Here is a 26,354-nt window from a genome sequence, read left to right on the forward strand (position 1 = left end):
ATCGCCGTGCAAAAACGTCCCTGAGGGAATTTCAGTTTCAATAGCAATTTATTTTTCATCTTGGCACCAGCTAGTGTGCAGCCAAACAGGAGCAGTGCCAACTCTGTGGGTGAAAGATGAGGATTTCCAAAGAGGCTTTTACAGTTCACCACAACACCTAATGGATTTGGGCAGATTCTCTGCTAATCTTTAAACCACTTAAGACCAAATATCAGCTGTTAGGCTTTTGAGCTGATAGTCGCCGGAAGTTGCATTAAAAAGAATCTGTTTCAAATGTGTGTTCCCACTCTCGCTGCACAAACGGGTTTTAGGACAAGGATTGAAACACAGGTTGTACTTCTGGAAGGGTTTGCGGACCACATTTTAGTGTTACGTTTGAGGATGGACTCCAGTTAGGTTCACTCAATGTGACGAAAGACGGTCTTAAGGGAAGAAAACAACGTTTCAAGAAGTGCTTTTTTTTGTTAGGATTACAATTAAATAAATTTAAAAAAATCAGACTTTATCATGAGGACAGTTAGAATTTAATGTGTTGCATGCAGTCACCCGTACAAGATTTGATTTGTCTTTTTCAGCCGTAGCTTCTCCCTCAGTGCTCGGTTTTCAATTAAAACGGAACAATTCTAAGTCTACCGACACCCTTGTGCGACATGACGACAAAAGATGAACACTTTTAATAGACAAACTCATCTTTTATTTTGTCAAAGAGTCAAGTAACAATGCCTAGATTTATCAGCCATATTGGACTAAGGATGAGGAAATGTTCCTATTATTTTTGACCGTGGACAAGAAAAGTACAGTTCAAGTTTACAACATTGTCTGAGGGAGATTTGGACTTGAAGCTATGTTACGTTAATTTGAAGTTGAACCTAAGAGTTTGCATATTCCTCGTTAAAACAAAACAAAAACATTAATTTTGTCTTACTGCAAATGCAAAATGCTGCAACAAGTTCCACCGCTACAACCCAACGACATGAAGCCACAACATAACTACATAAAACACGACAGAAGTGAACGATGAAAATCAAAGGAATGAAAATGTATCCATCTACTGGTAACTATGCAACTAGTATTGAGTACTTGCTGTTGGCAGACTTGATGGGAACTGTGTAACACTGTAGAGTTAAGAATATATGCCTGGAAACCTAATGTGTAGTCCACACTGAGAACGTGACTTAAAAACACTGATCAGTGCTGGTCATAATGTAATGGCTCATGAGTTCTATTTTTCATGAAGCCCAAACAAACCATCAACATCTGTTCTCTTGGTAGTGAAAGTGTTGCTAAAGCATGGCTGAGAACAACAACTCTTGGCTTTCTTTTTCATTTCTACAACAAGTTTTGATACCATCCCCAATCTCTGCCAGGATGTTATCTTGCTCTAGTGTTGCCTTCACCCCAGTGTTAAATAAAAGGATCCTGAGATAAACGCTGGCGACGCCCCTCTTGGATTGTTTATCTCAGTCAATTACATAGATACAGAGGAAGAAGTCTGCGCAGTCGGGGACGAGAACACGGTGATGCGTTTGAGAGCAGCGGGATGATAAAAGCGATAATGTCACCCAGCTATTAATATTTGCTACCTGCGAGTAAATCCGTGCGGAACACAGTGGAGGCTGCGCTGGCTTTTACGCTTGATGTCGGCCCACTATCTCTGCATCTCATCTCTCTGTGGAGCACAAACCTGGATCATCTGTGTATCGAGTGCGAAGACGTGAGCGTATGATGAATAAAATATCACCAATTTTCTATTTTCAGCGCCCCCTGTGAAATCTTGACTCCACACATCCGATCCAAAAACAATTTGTCAGACGATGTCTCCTGACATGTTTGGGCTCACAGATGGACAGCGCTGTTGCGGAAGTGTCGTCTTAAATTAATACAGTGTTTCTGCACATGTGCATAGTGAGGAGCCGCCGTGGAGCGCGGCTCAGTCGCCTCCTTCTCGCGCGGATGATGGATGAGCCAGATTATCAGATTTACAGTAGCCTCGGAAATATGATGCTCAATTACTCCAGTTTCTTATCCTGCGTGTCCCGGCGGTTTGACTGCAGGGAGTTCTGGTTTCGCGTCTAGCTTGTCCTCCCCTCTTGTTTGGATGGGTGTGTGCGTCCTGTGATGGACTGACAACCTGGCAAGTATCTGAGACAGAACCCGTGCTGAGCGCAGTGACTAGACCAGTATCAGGATCAGGTCTCAGATGTCCTGCGGAGCTGATCCTGGTAGGCGAGCACCAAAGTTCTGAAACAGATGGCACCAGCAGCTACAGAGGAGTGTTGTCCTGTCGGTGAATTTGGGCAAGTTGGAGACCAGACAGTATAGTGTCTGCAGGTTCTCCTCAGGCTTGGATGCTTGGTGGCATCCCTCAAGCCACTAGAGCACCATAGAAACTACACATCATGCTAGCATGTTAGCAGCAAAAGCTAATAACAAGCAAGAATTTTAAAGTCCTCCAGCAAGGAGAATGATACGATGTTATCAAGTTGTCCTCCTTGATAGAAACTGGTGATGTTTCCCCTCTTCAAATGAAGGTGAAGTTCAGCTTTTTCAGATTGAACCCCTCAAACGCACTGGTAGACGTGCCACCAAATGTTACGCATCCATTACGACCAGACAAGTCGAACGCATTGGGTCCTGACACTGGAAATGAAGCCTCTTCATTGGTCATGCTATTGAAGGCAGTACATAGATTGGTGTTGTGGAGTCCGATCTGTGTCATATTTTTCGTCACAAGTAGGTAGGACAGTTTGGGCCAGAACTTTTGTGAGAAGGGTTCAGCTGTGGATTGGGCGTTTCCATCATAAAACAAGAGGGGTTCCATTGACGTATAGTTTTGCAAATGGAGTACGGTGTCATTCTGGAATATTTACCGGGGAAAACAAAGTGGTCATAATCAAACCTTGCATTTTCCCCAAACTCTGGGTGTAAACTGAATGTTGATTTGGGGGTGTAACTGGATTGTCATCATGAATCTACAAAATGGAGTTGTTTGTAACACTGGTGGCAGTCAGGGAGAGTTTGTCGTTCAGCATCACCACCAGGTTCTTCACTTGTGTGAGGACTGGCCTTCACTGGGGGGAAGGCTCAGTCTTTTTTGAATGTTGAGTTTAAGGTTGTGTGTGAATGATAAGCAGCATCAGTCCATGATGAAGGTGGATGGATGGATGGATGGATGGATGGAGGGATGCTAGATGGATGGGCATATGGAAGGACGGATGGACGGATGGATGGATGGATGGATGATGGATGAATTGAGAGATGATAGATGGATGGTGGATCGATGGAAGGACGGACGGACGGATGGATAGATGGATGGATGGAAGGATGGATGAATGGATGGATGGAGGGATGGAGGGATGCTAGATGGATGGACAGATGGACGGACAGATGGACGGATGGATGGCTGGATGGATGGATGATGGATGAATTGAGAGATGGTGGATCGATGGAAGGACGGACGGATGGATAGATGGATGGATGGATGGATCGATGGACTTACAGATGGATGGATGGAGAAAAGGTCGAGATCGCACAAGTCATTCATGTTCTCTTCAGTGGGAACAGCTACTAAATGGGTGGATGGACAGAGAGCTAGCTGCTCCAAACCCACAGTTGTTGATGCCAGCAATATTTCCATGCTTTCCACGTCAACAGCAACATCTCCAAAGAAAGCTTCATTTCAGAGCCTCCACAGAGAGACATTTCTGTCAGCGTCATGAATCACACCAATGGGATATTAGACTGGGTGCTCCAAGGCCAGTTAGGAGAAGACAGCAAGTCAATCTCTACTCATCCCAGATGGAGCTGTCCGCTCTGGTTTTCACACCGACTTTTTCAATCTCTGTACCTGAACTCTTTTTTTTTTTTTTTTTTCTACTGCGACACAGCAATTTCTCATTTCCCACAGTTCACTTCAGTCACTTGTCTGTGTCGCCAACAGCTCGGAACTGTGGAAGCCAGGCAGAGCAACTCCAGAAGACATGTTAGAATCATAATAATGTATTGAATATAAAATATTCAATGTTCTCAACCGCTGTTGAGCAGAGTGCGTCCTGCTCCCTCCGATAGATGGCAGGAGCGGCCTGGTAAAGCCGGGTGGAACAAGTGAGTGGTAATAGTCTGTAACTGAATCCCGTGGCTTCGGGTCAGAGGCTCGATGGAGTCCAGACAGTCTGGACCACAGACCCGCTGTCATCAGAACCAAAGACACATCTATCACTGTGCATAAGTGATGCATCATTTACAACAACCGATGATGGATGGCCTGAGAGCTGGTTTGGAAGACTCCCATGGTTTTGGAGTTTTGATGCTGCGTGAGGGAAAGAGAGCCAAAATGAGGGCTTGTATGGAGAAACTTCTAATGAGTGCCAGTCCTCTCGTCTCCTCGGTGTAAACTTTTTTTTCCCGGGGCCAGGAGATTGAGACGCTCTTTAATTGAGTATCAATGAGTCAAGAATCGCAATTATTTCCACTGACACAGGGTCGGGAAGTGAAGCTGGTGAAGGGCAGGGGGCGGCGGTGAGGTTCGAAAAGTGAGTAATGAGTGGCACGGCTTCTTAATGTTCTCTTTAGATTCACCACCCCACTAGTGCAGCTTCACATTCACTCCAGATTCATATTCACAGCAGGTGGCGTCGACTGATCCGTCTCAGGTCCCTCATCTAAAGCATGTGTTGTGGCTTTTTCCCTCCCGTTTACAAGTCTGCGATCGTACCCAGATTGATTTATGAGAGAAGGGCTTTAGCAAAGAGCAGTGAAAAAACAGCTGGATCAGAAAACAGCCCACGAATAGGACAGAAATAGACCGTGGCTAAACGTCAGGTATCCGAAGAGTTAAAGGTGATGATGTGGTTATGCTCTACGCATGGTGAAGATAATGTGATTTGGATGGTTTTTATTGCGCAGCAAACATGGTAGAGGTTGCTTTTGAGACCGTAGTGTGGCAGCTACTGCTAAGTATTGTAGAGCTGTGTTTTCATTGACCAAGTTAAGGTCCATTCTTGTTGAGGTCAGCACTCACTTCATGAGATGTTTGTGATTGACGTGGCTTTGTGAGTCAAAATGTAGCCGTTTAGTGACTCCTGGAGCCATGCTGGGCGGCAGAGGATCCCCCAGCAGATTGAAGGAAGACACTTTGAGTTCGGAGTTTCGGATCCAGTCGACTGTCCTGTCCAATGATGACGCCGAAGTTAGCCTTCTGCATTGATGCATGTTCACACGTAGGTGTCACAGTGGAGTCAAATGTTTCCCCTTTCGCTTGATGTTCAAAAAATAAAAGGTTGGAACTATCTATACCATATTTTATTTTTTACATAGCCACATGATTTCTGCGTCACTGGGAAGCAAAAGCCCTCTGTATTGGTATTTGACGCCTTAGGAGTGGGAATGTATTGGGTGCTAAGGTTGCAGTAGCATGTGGCCCAGCACCCAAGTGTTTTCCGTGTCTGCTCGCACTTTTACTGGCACAGACGTTGGCATGGTTGTTTTGTCAACACAATTCTGATGCATTTACACTTGAGGAGCCAAGTAATAACAACAGTTTCTACTATGTATTTTACAACCAGTCCTAGTTTTTTTGTTTTTTAGCAAGATATTAGATCATACAAATGTCTGTCTCAATTGCTCTGTAAAAAGCTTAAAAGAAAAATACTATAGGTGTCAAGAGATGTTCCGATAACTCCCATGTAAGCCCGGTGTAGGTGCCCAATTGGCTCGGCTGGTCCAAACAGCTCAGGGCAGCCGCCGATGATGACATCAAATACTATATGTTTATATATTTTAATTAACTCTCAAAGCATGCAGAAGAAGTTTCTTTGAAAATGTGAAATTTGAGGTGTTTGTTGTTCCCAGTGACGTCAGTAACCGTGACATTTCAGTTCAGTAAGCATGGAGCGACACGGGTTGACATGTCGACAACTTTGAAAGAAGTTGTAAATATTGTACGTCACACGAGCATAAAAAGAAATATGTACAAAATAAAAAGTAAAATGTGACTATTGTCAGGTCATTGCTATCCGTTCTCTTCTTCCACTGGTTAGTGGTCACCTCAGCTGATCAGACAAGTTGATCCCATTGGGTCCTCACACTGGAAATGAAGCCACTTCTTCGGCCATGCTATTGAATGCAGTACATGGATTGGTATCACTGCCAGTTTGTGTTCCTGTTGCATTTGTTATTCCAGTTCCTTTGAGACAAAGTTGGCTTGAAATTGCTCATATGTGATAGCCACTCTTTTCTTTGGCGTTTGCAAAGCATGGAGGCTTACATAAATAAAAAGCCGTTATTCAAAACTGAAAGTCGACTGTTGATGAAGTAGAAGGACAACCAGCTGTCCTGAAAGAATTCTGGCCCAACTTAACGTGCTGCTTCGGAGGGTGTGTGTGGTCCAGGTGCAAGTGAGGCCCGTCCATGGCTTCAGGGCGTGAGCGCAGACGGAGAGCAGCGAGAGAGGCATGTCAACCTCTGAGGGCAGCGGCAGATCCTCCTGTCCCGCCACAGAAAGCTTGCTCTCCATCCCAAACAAAAGTGGGCTCAGGCGTCTGTTTTCCCCTCGCTGGGATGATGAGGTGATAATTATAGGAGCGGCAAACTTCCTCACGCCCGGGGCTCCCTCGCGTCGTGTCTGCCACATTCTGGTCACGCTATTGACCCGCCGGCAGGAGAGAGATTTGTAAGAATCCAGGAGAGGGATGTTGTGAAGATGGAGTCTTTGAAGGAGCTTGAGTAATGTGATTAGAGAGGCTTACATGGTGCTCCGGGCTCAGGCGGCTTCTCCCAGGCAAAGACAACAAACTGTTTCATGGCGACAACTGACTCGCACATCAGCAGGGAAAGATCGACTTTTATTTGATCATATTTGGGACATGCTTTTCAACACTCGGACAGCATTTCTGCTGACACGGCGAACCCATCCATCATTTCCTTACAACAGTCGGCCATGTTTGCAACACGTCGACCACAAGTCCATGTTGAGCCTCTAAGCACATGATTCTGGGTTTAAGTTGGCCGTTCACTAGCAAGAAGCTCACACATTGAAGCCACGTGTTTTTACATAAAACGCATTTGACAAACGTACAATGGTGATGTTGTTGCTGCTATTGCTGGTGTTGCACTTTCAGTTTTTGTAGCTCATGAAATTACTGAGAACTTTACAGTATGTGACCAAACAAGTGTTTTTACATGAGTGCAGACTCACAAAACATGAATGAGTATCAACAATCCACTTAGTTTCAAGTTATCAAGTGTGATAATCTACATTGAAGCTAATATTAGCAGTTTAAGGTTTTAGCAGATGTGCTAAAAATAGCTCGGATGCCACGGTAACTTCAGGACCTGGAGCTAAATTTTAACTTTCTTGAAGTCAAAAGCCCTAGATCATAAGCCAGTTTGGTCAAGGAAATGTTAAATAAAGAGAGAAAATATATATCTGTAGTGGAAACGGTTCTTTTTGAATTGCAAGACCAGGAGCATCAGAAATGGCCTCTTCTTGATGCATGGGAATCTCACAGAAATGAAGCAATGATGATGATTAAAATATAGAGAGAAGTACTTTCCCTTTTTTTTTTGGCGAGATGCTAACATGGCTAACTGCTAATGTAGCTTAACATTTATTATAAATATTGCCGGTCATTGTTTTGTTTCAGAGTCAGTTGAGACTGAAATAACTCGGTATACTTAGTATTTCAGAAACCGCCTGACACGTTAGCTTCATTGTTCATGTAGCCTTTAGCGCTCTGCAATAGAAACATGTTGAAAATTATAGTCCTCTCTAATTTGTCTCTTAAAATGGTGTGGGTGTCTCTCCATATGAGTCATGTGAGGTCCAGGGTGTCCCTACTCTTGGGGCCCAAGGGTCTGCCCTGTTTTCGGCTAAGGCAAGTGATAAAAGTCACGCTAACGCTAACTTTTTTGTGGATTTCAGTGATCAATTGTCGCTCGGCAGAGGATGAAAGTAAGAGCCCTGAGTTGTTGGAACGAGGCTGAAATAGTTGACTCACTGACTAAGATGTTCAGAACTCAGCATGTTAATCCACCAGTTGAAGATGAAAGTGCAGCAGAGTATCTCTAGATCACATGAAGGCAGTGTTGGACTTGTTACCAGCAGATGGCTGAGGCTGAGACATTCCTCGTCTCTGGTGCACTTTTTAGAAAGTTGCTGACTCACACTCTAACATTTTCGACGCTAGTTCAGAGCAGCTTTTGTCATGAACATGTGGTAGGTACCTGTGTGTGAGCGACTAGGGCCAGCTCTCGTGTGTGTGGTGAGGTCCAGGCTGGAGCCTGACAGGAGGTGCGGAGATCACACTGCTGCATGACTCCAGCGTTTTACGATCTGCTTCTCACAGCCTCTGCCCTGCAAGTGCCTCGCTGTTCCCATGTCATGTGACACCCGCGCTAATAGAAACCAAGAGATCAAGACAAAGAGTGCTAAATCAACTAACATGCACTCTGAGTAAGTTATTGAAGTCATAAACATGTTTAAAGTTACATAGCAGTGCTTTTATTGTCATCTGAAACGTATGTTGGATTCAATAAAATCAGGAACTGTCTTGCACTCATGAGGTCAGTGAGGAGCTGTGAACGTTATTACAAAGGTTAATATCAGCTAACTTGTGTTTGAGATACGCGGGGCAGCACGATGTGGTGGCGGTTCCTGCGTTCTCCTCTTTATTTTTGGAGATAGTTTGTTCTCTGGCTGCTTCACTCATTTTTTTTCCAATCACTCTGGTTTGAGCAGGGAAATTTCTGCGCAAAGATTTTATACGAGTGGTTTTCTCTCCATTTAATGGACTGGCCACCTGTCCAGGGTGTCCTCTGCCTCTCACCCCAACTTAGTTATTGAATTGTTTTCTCTTTTATTAATCACTAAACACTAATAAGTGTTGCACAGTGTTTAATTCTTCCTGCATGGTTAAAGGAATTTAATTCAGCCTTTAAATAATTATTCAAAAATAATAACAACAACAATATTAATGCACTATTTATTTCCAATGTATGACTTTTTCAATAGCTTACAGAGTTTTCTTAAAATAAATAAAAATAAAAAGTTGTCCACACTTTATGAGTTCAAGTTTACTTTACTTGTTAGCATACTGCTATGGAATGACTTTAGCACCGAAATAGAGATATATTTGGAAAATATAAATGAAATGTATAATTAAATATACTTTAATAAACAGGGTGAAATATATTGCATTTTGTTGCATCTTTTTCACATGTATATTTTACTGAATCATTTCCCTCTTCTTGTAAATTTAAAAACGTAAAAATATAATAATATCAATAATAAAATGTTGTTTAACACAATATATTACAATATCATTGATTTTGTTCTGAAAAGATTCAGACCAAATATAAAATAGTCACCACATTCATTACGAACACAAAAGCTTATTCTTCAGTGTGTTCTGGGAAACGTGTAATAAAATATCCTGAATTGTTTTATTGCCTATAATTATGTCATTATCTGGATCACCTTTGGCAGGATATCGGGTGGAAACAGGTTGAATCAGATGACAGAAATATTCATTTGTACGTGCTGTGGCTGAGGCTGAGGTCACGACCGTTTACCAGCCATTCTTACCTTTAATGGAAGATTTTCGGGAACAATCGCAGCAGACGGATTTACTCCAGTATATTTACTAGAGTTTCTCCACATTCTTTAGGGAAATGTGCGACTCAACCTGTCAGAGCCGCCGCTGCCGCCGCTGAGCTCTCACACTGTAAATCGTCATCCTTAAGTATTTTTCAACTCCATGCTAGCCTGGGGTGATGCAGGCAACAATTCTGTCACCCCTGGCTCTGTTTTCTTCTCTCCACAAGCCAATGAATTTCATCCACACACCGCGTTTGTCTCTCATTTAGCTGCCGTCAACCGCCGCAGGCTTTTCTGAACACAAAATGAACTTCCATCTGACGTGGAAAGACACACTTTGATGGATGCGTTTCCGTCACTGAGAGCTCAAGGATTTTAGGCGCTCGCATTCCTGAGAGGTGATGAACGTGCGGTTTTCCAATCACTGATAGTCGTTGATACCTTCTGGCTTGGGGGCCGTTTGCGGCCCTGGATTGGATTTCACGTGGGCGGCACTGCCAGAGGGTGAATGTGAAATACTCATCATCTCTTTTTGAAATGGTCCCATCAAAAAACAAAAACAAACATGCTAATAAGAGGCAAGTTGCTATTTACTGAAACCTTTTTCTGTCACTCTAAAAAAGTCGGCTTAGTTTGCGGCTTTAATCGAATCTAGTTGTCATGAAGTCGACAATATGCTTACGGTGCAGTTCAGTGGAGCAAAAGTGAAAATTGGTGGTGATCATTGTGTGTATTATTTCTGTATTTATACATTGCTAATCCTTAAAACAATGTCAAAGCCGCGCTCTGAATCTGCCTTTGTTCTTTTTTCCATTCATTTCAATTGGAAAAACAGTGTGAGAGCTAGATCAGTTCCATGGCTTCCAAGTTTTGAGCTCCGTGATGATGGTACGATGGTTTCCATCAGTGGAATGACAAGGGTTATTGTTGTCAGCCTGCTCTTCGACGCTTCGTCCATTTTCGTCCCCCAGCTTATCAGCAGCTGTCGCATATTTCCGACACACTGAACACATGCAGGTTGTGCGCCGGGGGTTAATTCCAGCATTTGCCCTTTGACCTTGGGGCTTTAACCTTGAAATGCGTGACCGTATACAAGTTGAATAGCCATTATTCTTGACACTGACCCCGTTCAGGCCCGCAATTCCTTCTGGAGCTGTTTGTGTTGAGTCTTTACGAAGCATTCTCACTTCTTAAACAACCTTTTAGTCTATCTATCTATCTATCTATCTATCTATCTATCTATCTATCTATCTATCTATCTATCTGTCTGTCTGTCTGTCTGTCTGTCTGTCTGTCTGTCTGTCTGTCTGTCTGTCTGTCTGTCTGTCTATCTATCTATCGAAAAAATCTGCAGGAATTTCCCATGAGTTCATGTCTGTGTTGTTTAACTCTGAGTCCTGATGGTTATTAGGACCTTAAAGTTGGAGATGAGGTCCTTCCCTCAGTGTCTCTGGGTCAATGAGGGAACTGAATTTGAGCCATTCCCAGGAAGAAGTAAACGTTTTGCTCCCCCAACCCTCCGCCGCCTCTGTGAATAGTATCATTTGTCTGTACAATTATTATAAGTACACCTCTGCATGACATTGTATCCTTAAAGAAAAAAAAAAGAAAGAACTATAGATCAACTTACAACAAAGAATAACTTCATTAACATTGTTTTTGTCTCTCACATGCGCCCCCTCCTGGCATCGCTCCACCGCCATAATCCCTCTCCACTATTTGAGAAGGACTGGTTTAGGATGACTCGGAGCTGGTTCGATGGAGTGATGACCCTGAAACAGGTCATACGTGTTTCCTGTTTTGGAAGATTAGAGTCAATTCTAGTGCAGTGGTAAAGAAAACAATCCATTCCCAGCCTTGTGCTTTGCTTCCGAGGTGACGAGTGCGAGGCGATGATGCCGAGTCGGCAGTCGCCGCCAAACCCAGATTGTTGTTTGCTCATCTGTTTGGACCCGAACACAGCTTGAGAGAAGAAAGGCCTCGGTGGGTGTGTCGGGGGAGAGCTGAAAGCTGCTTGTCATCACATCAAACATGGAGGAGACGGAGCATCTCTGCTGCCTTTGGAAGTTCAGGGAAACACATGCTGATGCAATGCATTGAAACAGTGGTGTTTTTAGCCTGGTCACTGAGCTCATCTGGAGCGACGCATCTGGAGTCGTCGTGGAAAAGTCCACACGGCCATGAGTCCTGCTCTGCGTCTAGAGAGTCTTTTAGTCAGATGAATGAGTCATGACTTAAACTGTCGAGCAGCAAGTGTCACTTGATGATTGAATCACTTCAGGATTAAATCTGTCAAGCAACACAGGAAGCTCTAAAGGCTTGTTGCTTTAACCTCCTATTCAGCGTCTATGGTGAATGTAGCCCCGAGCTAACGCTATTATACGTGCAACTCGCTACAAAATGGATAAACAGATGCTAATGTTCGTGTCCGTCCATGTGTTGGTCATTCATTCTCAGTTTAAAATGGCGGCCCAAACAAGACAAGCGCATGTGGCGTAAAAGCACAATGGACAGCAAACGTTGGCGGCCGACTTCCTAAGAATCGTGTTTTCCGACTTCTATGTTATTTTATGTGATGGTGTTCACAGTAAGAAGGTTGGGTTGTTCCCCCAGGCAAAAACACACAGCCGATAAATCGAATTAGCTTGGACACACGTCTGAAAAGCTTAAAACATCTTCTGGATTAGCATCTGGAATTTGAATGTTCAGATTTTATTATTCCTCACAGCTTTCTTCCCACTGAAACAGAATTGAGAAGCAAAATTAGCAGGTGGGTTTTTGACTTGCTATTTCGGAAAAGCATCTTCAACATTAGCATATTGATTGAATGTTCAAGTGTTTCAAAGCTGCTTGAAATGCAAAACAGGTGGGTTCTTATTTCACCCTTTCTTTAGTTGTCCCCCTGTATTTTAGGGCAACAGTTCTGGTTGGCTTCAGTGTGAAGTCATCTTCTTGCACATGTATTTATTTAGACAAACAGCGGCCCGTGTTGATGTGCTTAAGTGTCTTAGTTGATGTCAGACTGGTTAAAAAATTATTCTGATGTTTGGTCCATTCACAAGTCAAAGAATCAGCTGCACAGTTCTGGACTGGTTCTGGCATCAGTGATATAGTCCTTTATGAAGGGAAGAACTGGATGCCGGGGAGCCTTCAGACACGCTACCTCTCTGTACCTCTCATCGTAGACATAGCCTTCCTTCAGATGGGTCTGACCCAGACAGAAAAACAGGAAGCATGGCGATTACCATGGTCCGCGGGGGGCGCTCACGAGATGCAGATCAATTCAAAAGGAGAATGCGCAGTACCGGAGGTCTTGTATAGTGGGGTACTCCTTCCCCTAGTTGGGTGGTTCTTTCAGGCCATCTTTCGAGAGATAAACCAATAGTGTAGTCCGTTAGAGGGATTTACATGTACTCATAGAACTAGAGTTACATCCATGTAACTAGTATTGAGCTTGACTCAGATTTAGGAAAATATTGCACTGTACTTCCTTCAGATTCTCATACTCTTTGGTGCTGCCATGACTCGTTCGATTTTTATGAGCAGCTTGATGACAGTTTCGGTTTTGACCACAAATCGCATGTGAAAATGACAGTTGCGATCTGTTGCCATGGTGACAGCTTTTGTGTTTGTAAAGCCAATCACGGCGACTTGTCCCGGGATGATCTTGGTGTTTATTTTGTGGTTAGCCCAGAGCTAATCATGCACAAAGTACATTGAAACATATTTTATGTTTGACATTTGAGGATCCAGCCCTGAGTCATTCACACGTGAGTCACTCCACGGGCTGTGAGGACCCGTCTCTTTGCTGTGTTCAAGGCTGTGATCAGAGAGTTTCTCCACCTGTCTGAGACACATCACCGCAGTCTGAACACTGTGTTTTTGTCTCCTCAAAGTCAAGCGTTTCTTGAGCAAGTCGCAGAGGGGTGAACTATTGCGGTGCTGTGGGATAATAAGGTATTGGGCTGAACATGAATTTTAGGAGTTTCTGCTCAATGTGTTTGTACAATGAGATCTACATTGTATTTCATATATACAAGCCAACCTATAAGATGCTTTTCACTGTTTAAATATTTTCATCCACATCATTGTGAAATATAAAATGCATTAGAGGAGGCTGAAATGAACATTCATTCATTTGTACTAAAACAGCGAATAAAGTTTAAAAAAAAAGTTTTTAAAAAATGCATTGATCTTTTTTGCCAGAAACCAAAGTCACAAAAACTGCAGAAAATTTCTAAATTAATTGAGAAATCTACAAGTACATATAAAAATTGAATGTGCAGGTCAAAAATAATGTCACACAATGATAAAAATAATAATAATAATATTGAAAGATTGTCATATTCATATTTATTAAGGCCAGAAACAACATCCTCATGAGTGACATGACATGTCTGTTTTTATTTTGTTTGTTTGTTTGAAAATCACACATATACATATATAAAAATAACAATAAAAGTAATAATGGTAATGATGATAATAAATGATGGTTGCTTTAAAAAATATATTTAATGGATCATATTGCTTCTTCCAACTAGCTTGCTAATATGTACAAAACTGTTATTTGTTTTGAGAATAATAGTGTACTTCAATTATACCAAAAAAAATCACTTTAATAACATTTTACAGTGTCAGCAATTTGAAATTTTTCAGATGACTCGGAATAGCACACGAATCTTAGCATCTGCTTTCATATTTCCTTCCCATCAAAAGTGCAGTGTCTCAATTCAATATGACTTTAAACGCTGAAATATTTGTGTGTGTGCGTGGAGACATAGTAACACTTGTAAAAAGCTTCAGATCCGTGCTGCTCTTTGTTTTGGACTCCAAAAATGAATGCACAATCTGGGTCACGATTGAAACTCGCATTTGCATTTTCTTCTTCTATATGATGAAAGTCACCAGAAGCAGCCTCCTTGAGGTGTTCTTGAAGAATTATTGCTGTCTTTCTCATCGAGCTGTGAAATAGAAAGCGTCTTACTGTGAGGGAAAAAAAACAGGAGTGAGACTCCCGCACTCATCGTTTGAAGTCCATCCATCACCGGCGCAGGCTGCCAGGAGAGTGTCGCTGCTGCCGATACATGACATGATAACACCGCGGCGCCCTCCTCCACCCCCGGCCTCTGCAGCGAGGACCTCCCAGCATTCGCCAAACTAAACAGTTTCAACGTGAAGTTCATGTCAGATTTGTTCCGGGCCTGGAGAGCCGAGTGTGTCAACAAACATCCCGCAAGGAGACGTGGTAAATAATGAGTGAAACCAGAGCCGAGAAAAGACCTGGGCCTTTCCTGCCCGAGTGCCTCTGCAGGGGTCAGGACCGATAACTGGGGCCGTTTTTCTGTCTTTTGCTAAGCAGTCACTTATCGGCACATGTGCCCCGATAATTAGCCCACATCTTTGTCCAGGCAATGTCAAGGCTTAAAAAGGGGGTAACAAGGCAACATGGAGGTCTTGACTTTGAGTCCCGGGACGCCGGGGGCAGCTGGGTGCAGCTCTGAAGTGGTGGCTAATTGGACCTCTGACTGAAAACACCCTGGGATCCAGGGAGTCCACGTGAGCACGGACCATTTCTCTGGAAACTCTTCAGCGTTTCAGTCGGATTTAAGGACATCTTTACGGCATTTTTTGAGATTGCGTCGACATATTTTGGGAGTTAAACATTTTTGTTTCTCCTGATCATGAATTTGCTTGTGCTGTTCCATTTTCAATTCATTGATAAACATGAATTCAATGTATAATACTAATATATAAATTCGATTTTTTAATAATATAGATGTTTTCTTTCTTTCTTTAAAATTTATTTTTGTTGTTGCCTTTCCACTTATGAAATCCACAAATATTCATCTTGGTCCTGAACTTATACAACATATTGTACCTCAAACCTTCAACGTTTCCACTTCACACGTGGCTACATGCAGCCCTTAGTCTGAAGCACCATTTAAATTCTAAATATTACTCATTAGATATTTTGGAGGTGGTTATTTTATTTTCACCCCTTTTCTATTTTTCATCTTTAATTTAATTTAAGTTATATTGACTTGTTGAATCAATTCATGAGTACTGATCATTTTAATCGTATTTCTTGTCCCTCTGGACAAATAAAGTCCTTTTCACTTTTTGAAAAGAAATGCTTTATCAAATTTACATGTTATATCAATAACTCTGTTGCCAAGATTCATCGAATATTTACAATTTATATAAAAAAATAAAATGTATAAGAAATGAAATAAATATATCCAGTGTATGTAATGTGAAACACACATTTTTTTTCAGACCCTCACATCAATAATCACAGCGTATATTATAGTATGCCCCCCAGAGTATTTAATAGTCCACACCAGTTCTACTTTACATTTACAAAAGAGCTTCTTACAGGAGTGACTTTGACATTGTTGCTTCCCTGTAGTGGTAGTGCTTTGCAGCACGTGATTCTCACACGTGTACACAGCCTCGGTCCAGAGAGAAAAGAACATGTTTCACCGCAGACGTGTCTTGCCACTCAGAGAAATGAATGATGTGATCAGATGTATTACCTAAGAAGGTGGAACATGTATGTGCCATGCAGTACGTAGTACTAGTGACCACTTGAGTGCATTTTTATCCAATATATCTGTGGATGCAATTTCTCTAATACATCTACATCTATATTCTGGTCCTTCATTTGCTGCCTTGAACCTCAAATGTGAGACTGAGTTCTCATGTTGCTCACGTTTATTCATGACTGAGGTACGTGTTAGTCACACTTTAGACTGGAGATTTTTGTCTTTGATGGTCTTGTTACACACTTAGCTGGAGATATATTTAGAGCGTTCACATGCTCGCTTCCCACTGTGCTGTTTCTCTCAACTTTGATTCAGTAGGTGCCAGATTATTTCTTTTCTGTGTTCGGCATTGATCTTATTTTGGAGCGAGAGAGGAACACAGCTGCGTGTCACGGTGTCCTGCCGCTGATGTCAGACAGTCCACACGGCTGCTTTGAAGTCGGTTCCATTGTGTCAGCCGTGTTTTCATGTCATCTGATGTGTACCACCACGCTTTCATTCATGTGCATGTCTTGTCGTGTTTCGCTGACTCGGGGACTCTGTCCTCCTCTGCCACTGTCAGTCAGCTGGATTTAATTTTCTTTTTATTGTCACACATGTGGGACTCATGTACGCATCATGAATTACTGCTGTTGATATCAAGCTATTATCCCAGATCATGTTGCACCATTTACAGTTAAGTGTGAGACACATCTTTCACAAAGGTCACAACAATGGACTCTGTCTTAGCAATTACTCATACATTTACTTAGTTGAAGTATAAAAGCCAGCATCACATTTCAGCTAACCGCTAACCATTTTTGCGTCTATTCCTACAATACTGTGGATACCACAGTATCTGATAGCTTTAGCAATAATGCCAATTTTTAATTGTTACATTTTTTTTAAGTAGACTTAAGTCAAGGACCCAGATAAGTTTGTTTTGTTTTTTTCTCCGAGTACTGCTGTAACTTTTCCCTCCCAAACATTTCACGTTAGCTGCAGCTCTCGCTAAAAGAACAAAGGCAAACAATCTTTTTATTTTATTTACTTTTTTTAAATTCTCAAAATCCCTTCCTAACTCAACAGGTTCACCATAAATCTTAGGTTTATATACGGTGTTAATAATTTAAATTAAACTGCATCTTTAAATTTGCTTGAAAACTGCTGGTCTTGCAGGTAGCATGTTGCTAACTAATAAATCCTGAATTCATTCTGACGGATCCGATCTCAGTTATGTTGCTATATTAAAATTGAATAGCGAAGTAAAATGACTGTTTGCAACGCACTAAGCTAAGATAGCATGTTTTGCATCACTAGTAGCAGTTAGTATTCACTTGAAATGAACAATAAACATCGTTTTTGGCTGAGTTCAGTTTGTAGTTTTAGAACCTTACAGAGCAAAATACATTTTTGAAAAGAATATTCACGAAACAAAACAAAATTATGAGTAGCCACGAATGGAGTTAGTAAAGATGTTAGCCACTTTAGCAATGAGGAGTGAATTTATTTGAACGTTTAACCTGGTTCAAGTTCTTATCAGAATGAACTCAGAAATGATCAGAAGATGAGCTTGCTCTGTCAGCGAGTCAGTCCTCTCGACTTTATCCAGTTTTCGTCCTGACTGACAGCAGTCATAATGTATCTGACACAGCAGCGTGGTGGAGAGTCTCATCCGTTGTCTTACGTGGTGGGAGGGAAAGTGGGGTCATCCTCCCATTCACACTCGGCTAATCTCGAGTGCTGAACAATGACGGATTCTGTCTGAGCGTCTGCCCCTTCATCAGAGGTGATGCCAGATCTCATTGAGGAAACAGATACTTCCGACAGATTGTCGCTCAGCCAGCGAAAGGGGGCGGACGCTCCCTCTGATTCAGATTCTCCTGCGTCCCCACCCCTCCACCCCGCTGAAATTAACCCCGTCGCCGGCCCACAAAGACAGTCGGCATGGCTGACTTTAATTTATTTGGCACCCAGGCAGCGGGCCCGGGCACAGCTGGCCCTCCTCAGACCTTCGTCTTTATGTGCGGCCGTCCCGCCCTCACGCCGCCTGTGAGCCGCTCCGAATCAAAAAGAGCTGAGTAGCAATTAATGGTGCGTCCTCGCATTTGCATCCGTGTGTGATGGCGGAGAGGTGTCAATCATGCGTGAGGGCCCCCCTCCTTTCTCTGCCCTGCCCATGTCCTCCCTTTGGGGCGCAACCACTTAAGGCTACTGATACCCCTTGTTTACAGTCACACAGTTGCACTCGAGCCTGATTCAGGACGACAGTGTGACCTCCTGCTGAGCTTGGAGAGCACTGACAAGTGGATCCCACTGCGCTGGTGATGCCGTGTCCTTGTGGACGGATGCTGGCACTTCTCTGTTTGTCGGCTGTGGTCCTGCATCATGGATGCACAGGGCTTCCGCTTCAGACAGGCAGGGAAAGTGGGCTCGATGCGACCGGGTACTCAGTCCCTGTGGTGTTGCTGTTGACAGAGATGGGAGTCGCTCAGGACGGGGCCAGCCAGGGGCCGACACCAGCGCCCGACGCTCCGCACGAGGACGACAACTCCTACACAGGTACTGCGTCGATGCCATGGTCTCATGTCTTGTTGTGCTCTGCAACGCTGAAAGGTCATTCTGACTGTTAATAGTATAGCTTTCTGAGCGGCCGAGTGAACATCCCGGCCCGGTTATTTTTGGACTCTGACAGGACTCCGGAATGATAAATCTGGACTGTACAGTGCCAGTAGCTCGTCCTTAATCAGCTCCCTTCACTCTTTCAATGCAAGAGAATTGAGGAATGGAGCTGGCCCGACGTTGAATCGGGGAAAAGGCTAATGTTTTCTCATAGATCAGTCTGCGCACTCGGTGAGCCAAGATTCTGTTGTAGACACAGGAAAGTTATTTTCATCTCCAATACTTGTGTCCATTTTAAGATGAATCTTTGGAACCCCAGTGATGGTTTATGTGCTCCAGATTCTGGTGGACTCGTCTCACAGTTATTCGCCCCATGTCCCAAGATTGTGGAAGTTAATAATAGGATTTTCCCCCGATGAAATGCTGTGCATATTAATATGTGGCATCACTAAGTCAGCTAGACACCTGGGAACCGTGTCTTGCATGCAAGCACTTCACATTTGGGCTCAGATATTTTATTATAATTTAATTCATTACAAAAATAAAATTAAAAAACAAAATATCCACACAGATTTATCGTGTAAATATAGATTTCATTTTCTATTAAATAATAATAATAATAATAATAATAATATAATAATAATAATAATAATAATAATAATAATAATAATAATAATAATAATAATAATAATAATAATAATAAAGCTATTTAAATGTTTATTTTTAGGTAATTATACAATAATTACAGGAAGTTTTTCCTTTCTAGTCTCAGCATATTACATTTCCATTGTAGTTTCAAGGTGATTGTGTAAGAAAATCGCCCCAGCTCTATAGTGTGCGTCCAGTCATCAGTTAGCATAGCATAAGCATGTGCTTCATAAGCCTCCATGTGCAGCACGACTTATCGTTAAAATGGAAAACATGGCTGACGGCAGCTCTCTTCTTGCTCTTGGCATCCTCAAGCCACTAGCAAGTCTGTGCTCCAGAGAATCTGACTTCACCTTCTAAATCAAAGTTCACTTGTCGATATCACTCGGTGAACACTTCAGCCGCCCGCCAGTCTATGACAAGCTCACCTCAGCTCAACCATATCATGTCCTCACTGACCCGTCCCTCACTATATGAGCTCATGTAGCACCGCCTGCTAGCATAGAATGTAATTACCCTCGACACTGACTAAGCTCCGCGGTATGTTGTAGTCATCATCTCCCTCGTGACCTGGGAGATAATGGAAGGCATGGCTACAGCGTTCTAACCTCATTTTCTTCTTAAGAAAGTAAAAACACGTGGAGAAGTCTCCTGCAATGACACGCCGATATCTTCTAGCGCCCTCACCTGGGATTAATGCAGCCTACTGCAAATTTAATAAGGAACCACATGCTGACCCGAAGTATGCAATAGATTAAAAGTGTGTTTTTATTGGCCCCTGAAGACACAGACTCTCCGCCAACTCCAAATTGTTTCCTGATATCAAAGAGCTTCAGCACAGAACTTCTCATTCATAATAAATGAGACTGACCCGTGTGAAGTTGGTGGATTAGAGAGGCTCTCGCACTTTCACTTAGCTCGCCCATGCTCGGCACACACACGCACACACGCACACACAGCAGCGAGGGGCCTTTGGTGCTTCTGCACGGACTTGAAAGGATGAGCGTGACTTCTTAGAGCAGATCAACGGCGGTATCCTCCCTCTCCTCCGACAGCTTCGACTGCATCTGTCACTGATCACAAAGGAAAGCCAGTTTAAAGCGCTGCTCCATTAGTCAGGTTATGAAAATAAAGCGACAGTGAAGTACCTCTGACGTCCTTTCAGAGAAGAAAAGTCCTGGAATACATTTCTTTTCGTTAACTTTTTCCGAGCGGAGGGTGATGTCAGGACAGAGCGGAGGCCCGGGAGGAGAGCTGAGGAGCAGATGAGTTAGGCGTCGGAACAGCTCACGCGTGCTTAAGTTCTCCATTTTCAAAGTAAACAAGCAGAGCTGGAAAACAATGCGATAATGAGCAAAGACGGCGGTCGAGTCGGAATAAATGGTATCCGACACAACAGGAAGTGCAGCTGTGTGTTTACAGTGATGCTGTTTTAATGAGCACAAGTTTTGTCAGAGCGAAGATGTTTGACTCTGACGTCTCATGGAAATGCTATTTTGGAAGCAAAGTTGCCTTAGGAAGCATCGAGTCAAGGGCCATGGCAGGGAGTTCATACACAAGTACGACCTGCTCGACTTACATCCACCCGTACTGGCGACCGCGGCCAGCAGATGCGTATTTATTTATTTTTTTTCTTATTCAGCCATCTACCACTACAGTAGCACATATAACCCTCGCGTCGGCTATTTTGAACAGCATTCGACTTGCAACATTCGAGTTGTAGGTCATGTGACATAGTTGTAGCTGAAAGCCATATCTGTTACGCAAAACTGGGTCGCAAGGGCCGCACCTGAGAAATAGCCAAAACTCTCAATTTGTCCCCAGATTTGCCTCCTCCTCCTGAGTGAGATACTCCAGGCATGTTCCACTGGGAGGAGACCACGGGACAGACCCAGTATAACACTGTCGAAATCTCCACCAAACATAATTCTAGATGAAGCATTTAAAAACAGGTGGCTACTAAAAACACTTCAGAGATGACATGCTCCTGCAACATAACAAACATGGCGACTGCTGTGACAGAAATCTGATTCATATCTATTCATATCATTTGTCATCATCATATGTTACTCAGTTGAATTGTAAAAGTCGATTTTGAGACGTACAATAGTATCTCCCCGAATGACCTCAGGGTTATGTTCCAGATTGAGAAATACCAGTCCAAACTGTAAGAATCTCTTCTTCCACTTACTTCTACTTTATATCTACATTACTCTCGATTTGTTATAGGTATTATTCTCCCCCACCCCCTTCCAAAAACAGTCCTCTACTTCAGTTTGCTCTTTAGCCTTTTGCAGCGAGAATTCAAACCATCAACCAGAGTTGCGTGACTGATTTCTGTTAACCCGCTTCTGTCGCCTGACTCAGCGTTTTTTGTTCTTCCACTTGAACACAGGTGTGACTTAATAACCCCCAGGGGGGCGATCGCTCATGATGCGTGTGTGATTTCAGCGCATTATGTCTGACGCGGCTCTGCTCCGCCGACGCTCGGCTGTTGAAAGCCCGTTCAACACTTCATTCGAGTTTTTCGCCCAGCCCTTTCCTCTGAGGGTCTCGGATGTTTCCACTCAGAAACGAATTAGCTGTTTAATAACCTCACATTTCTCTCACCTTGAAGTTGAATGGCATGTTAGCGCTGGGCTGTCAGGGAAGGTGCTGGGACTCACATGGAGGAGATTTGATTAAGGTGTTCTCTCATCGGGTGGAGAGATCAGTTCAAGGTACTTAGAAATGTCAAGTCATCATTTCACTCTTCTGTCTACACGGCAGCTATTCTGTGGCACCCGCCTTGTGTTTATCGACCGTGCCGCTCTTCTCTGACTCAGTATGCCGATCCACTACGCTCATCTTTGCAGCCCAACTGTGCCACGCTATTTTATTTGTTTTGATAAAGAAGCCTCTATCATGTGCCGCTTCAATGCCGCTCTACTCGGCATCTCTGCTATGCCATTCTTATGACACCAGGCTCTTTGACAAGTCCTCTTCTTTGCCTCTCTCCATCTTTTTTTCCTCCATATGCAGCGCCTTTGCGATGCCCATGGTGCCACACCACTGTGCCACGCTGTGCTCCACTTTGGATACTGTGCCTCATTGCTTCACAGTGAAGAGTCTCACTTGCCACTAACATGCCACTCTCTACCTATGCCCCACTAGCATGTACCGCTGTGCCGGTTTATCATATTGCCTCACTGTAAACCTCCTACTTCACGATGTTACCCTTCTGTACCGCTCTGCTGTGCTAGTTCTTTAAACAGTGCCGTCTCCCCAAACAACCATTTTTCTTCTTTTCACCTTCTTCTTCTTTCATTTCAATGAGATTCTCGATCACTTGTTATTCACAGTCTGTCCTCAAGGTCCAAAATCATAACTTTCCAAAGTGGAGGGTTTCATTTCTTTGCTTCAATTCCCAGCTGTCATATCCATCTTCACGCTCAAAAACAGAGAATTACAGATATTAACTTTCATTACATTGTAGCAAAAAAAGTACATTAGCAGTAAAACATATTTGAGTACATTATTGGCTGTAAAACTAATAATTCAACACAAAGCAAGTCCTCTGCTCGACTACTTTTTGGAAACGGCTGCTGAAATAAAAGCCTCTGCTGACCAAAATCTGTTTTTCTTTCTCTCTAATTTTACTCCAAAGTTGACTTTGGCCCTTTGACTCCGAGTCCAGAAGGACTTTCACCAAAAAGCGGGCAGGTTAACGACAGCCGCTAAATCAATTCTCTGCAATAAAAACTTTGTAATAACATTCTTGGGAAGGAGTTTTGTACATCGGAGGTGAGTGAAGGGCAGCGCGAAAGCTGACGCTAGCTTGTTGGAGAAGCATGCCAGTGGCGTGGTGCACACGGCAACACAGCAGCTGCCAGGTTTGTGACCGAAAGAACTGAGCTGGAAGACAAAGCTTGTAATCTGCTAACTCTCATGACTACTTCCAAGCCAAAGGTTTAAAATGATTCTGAGAAATATAAAAGAGAAAAACAGTAGAGAAGGAGAGGATATCTGAAAAGGAGTGAGGAAAAATACACCCAGTATCTATCAGCAGTATTAACTTGATTCTCCTGCACATGTAATTTGTTGTCCACTTGTAATCTGTGATTCCCATTTGAAGTATTTTTGACATTAAACAGCAAAAATATTCCCGCTTTCATGTTGTTTATGAATTCTTGTGATTAATATCTCATCGCCGGAAGAAACTTTCTGGGGTGATTTAAAAGAAATTTCTTTCACATGAAAAAGTAAAGAGAACTTCAGTGTGGTACAAAATGGTTTATCTGAATTTTAACTTGTTTGTTATTGAGACAAAAATGTGAAGTCGGCTCCAAAGAATCTTCATTTGCCGTTTGTTTCGGCATCTTACCAGTCACTCTTCACGTTCACCACATCTGAGCACCTCATTCATCTTACTCCTCTACACTGTCCTGGTCTCTCCATCTCCAATGTTCTTGATCCAGAACATTTCTTTAAGTTTGTCTCCAAACATGAGCTGCTCCTCTGATGCACTCATTGTCTGCTCCTGTCCAATGACAACCTCCTTATCTGACTCTGACTCTCTGAATTATACACCTTTATATTGTCCTTCAACTTGTGCTGTCACTCTGACACCACAGATGTCGCCAACCCCCCTGCACTATCTTCTTCATCTCTCTTCATCTCTTCCCAATACTTTGGTACTTCCAAGGTGCTAGACAGCGACTACTTTCAAAAGGACTTTTTTGTCCACATGAGATGGCAAAGTCAGCCTTCGTGACGCGGCATACACTGATTCTGTGAGCTGCGTTAGGGTTGATCACAGGATGCTGCTCCTTCTACTCTGAATATTTTCTTGTGTCTCTATAAAAAATGTCATGCAACTTGGAAAACTGCCTTCGTTGTCAACATAGGACGCAGATGTGCACATGAATGTGGTCGCTTTTTGACGCCGTGGGAGTGGGAACGGTTTGCTTTAACTGACTCAACTACCTGCATACTCTTCTCCACCACCTCCACCTGACACTCTGCATTGTCAGCTAAAGTGTTCAGCACTGCAGTCCTGAGTTACTTCCAAACTTTTGGTCGTAATATATGAAACTGTGTCTGGCGTGAGGATCGATGCTGGTGAATCAACCTGTTTGAGAAACGGCTCCTGCTGACCTGGAGTCTTGCAGTGTCACACCGTCAGCTTCACTGTGAAAAGATACTGTGAGTCCTCACTCAGCCCTTCCGACTCATTACTGGCCTGCTGTGGTGGCCTTGACTCCCCCCCCCCCACTCCCGAAAACCAATTTCCTTGGCCGTATCACCCCAACATATGTTACCCTGCACTCAGCCCAGTGTCAATCCTTTACTCTCACTCATCACCAAACAGGTACCAGAGAGAGTGTTTCGTGATCCGCTCGCTGTTCTCCTCCACATTATCCCCAGTTCAGCAGCGCTCATTTCCTCGACACGACTGCGCCACTGATGTGATCAGTTATAACACAACACTAATGCAGCTTCTCCTACGATGCGCTGAGGCCAGTAGGGGTGTTTTTTTGTTCCCCGTCCAATCTCCTTTCATCTCTCTGATCCGCGCAGCTTAGGGCAGCCACGTCCCACCAAATGAGTCCATTAGCCTTTTCTTCTGCACGTAGCAGGAGGCGTAATGTGGTCAAGAGACGCCAATGTGGGCGGGATGATGAGACTCTGGCAGGATTGGATTAGAATATTCAGATTCGTTCTGTAATTTGGCTCTGCTGCAGCTAATAGGAAACAGCTGTGAGTTTTCTCCGAGCTAAATGGTGTCTTTGTTTCATTAGAATGAAGCAATATTCCGCTCAACATTTTCATGAGAATCATCCGAGAGCAGTGTGTGATACCAGAGATTAAATGATGCATCTTACTCAGACAAATGTCAAAGCTAACATGCAAACAAAAACAAAATCATATTCAAGTCTGTCTATAAATCGGCATCACGAAATGCTAACTGCTAAATGTGGTCACGTTCTGTGGCTGGATTCTTCTCAAATTTATCTGCATTTGGATTTAGATTATAAGAACATTTTAGTTGTGGAGGAAGTCGGCGCCCCCTCCTGGTTCCACTGGAAGATGGTCAGCCACAAGGAGCTGCATAGATCTCGTGTCAAACTCAAGGCCCAGGGGCCAACTCTGGCCACACTCATTTACATGGCCTGCAAAAGTAATACGTTGCACCTAAAATCAAGATGGCCGACAATGTATGTCGATACCATGGCCCACATGACAAGTTTGCTAGCAATTGCACCTAGAGACAAGCCTTATCGGACGCGTGTCCTAACACAACATCTTCGGCACCTCTTTTGATGCCGACGCAAAGGTGGTCAGACACACTCTCATCGTCTCACACAGCCCTAATTTAACCTCAAAATAAAACTGGCAGAACTGTCTGTCACACGTTGACAGTGAAATTTCCAAAGCAATCCAGATGGAAGGGATAATAATAAATAAAATATGGAAATGTGACTGTATGTTTGAAGAAAAAATTAAATCTGAGTTTGACACTTACTTTCCAGCAGAACTCACCGGTGTTTAGCTCCTGAAAGGGGCCACATGATCAATATAAACTCAGCAGATGTGTATAAATGAGATTGTGTTGAAATAAATGATGCAAATGTATCATTTCTGTTCTTAGTTTCTGAATCATTTCATGGATTATGACCGTCAGTGTTTTCGGTCGTCGTTCATGACTCATCCACCGAGAGGCTCTTCCTGTCATATTTAATGGTCACCACCAGCCCAGACTTGCAGATCAATTAGCGCTCTTCATGAGCAAACAAACTCCGCGCTGGCTCCTTCCTGCCTCGAAATGAGCCCAATAAAAGTCACCCTCGATGATTTGTGAAATGATTGTTGCTTTTATTGCTGCTGAAGTGATTCATGCAAAGTCATGTCGCACATTACATTGAGCCATCGCCAGTGTGCAGGGGGGGGAGGGGGGCGGGGCTGTAAATCTGAGCGGCACCTGC

At 43.2% G+C, this 26,354-nt stretch overlaps 1 protein-coding gene across 5 annotated transcripts in view; it reads left to right on the top strand.

Moving 5' to 3' along the window:
* robo1 (roundabout, axon guidance receptor, homolog 1 (Drosophila)) overlaps positions 1-26,354 on the top strand; it is a 244,898-nt gene that overhangs the window by 76,343 nt on the left and 142,201 nt on the right. For 3 of the 5 annotated variants that reach the window (XM_053872781.1, XM_053872777.1, XM_053872783.1), the window contains one exon: positions 18,598-18,681. The exons of the other annotated variants lie outside the window; for them this stretch is intronic. In XM_053872781.1, the coding sequence (XP_053728756.1) occupies positions 18,598-18,681 (84 nt within the window). The remainder of the gene's footprint in view (positions 1-18,597; positions 18,682-26,354) is intronic. 5 annotated transcript variants of the gene reach the window in all.

This window comes from Synchiropus splendidus, chromosome 8, assembly GCF_027744825.2.
Source record: "Synchiropus splendidus isolate RoL2022-P1 chromosome 8, RoL_Sspl_1.0, whole genome shotgun sequence".
Taxonomy (NCBI): domain Eukaryota; kingdom Metazoa; phylum Chordata; class Actinopteri; order Syngnathiformes; family Callionymidae; genus Synchiropus; species Synchiropus splendidus.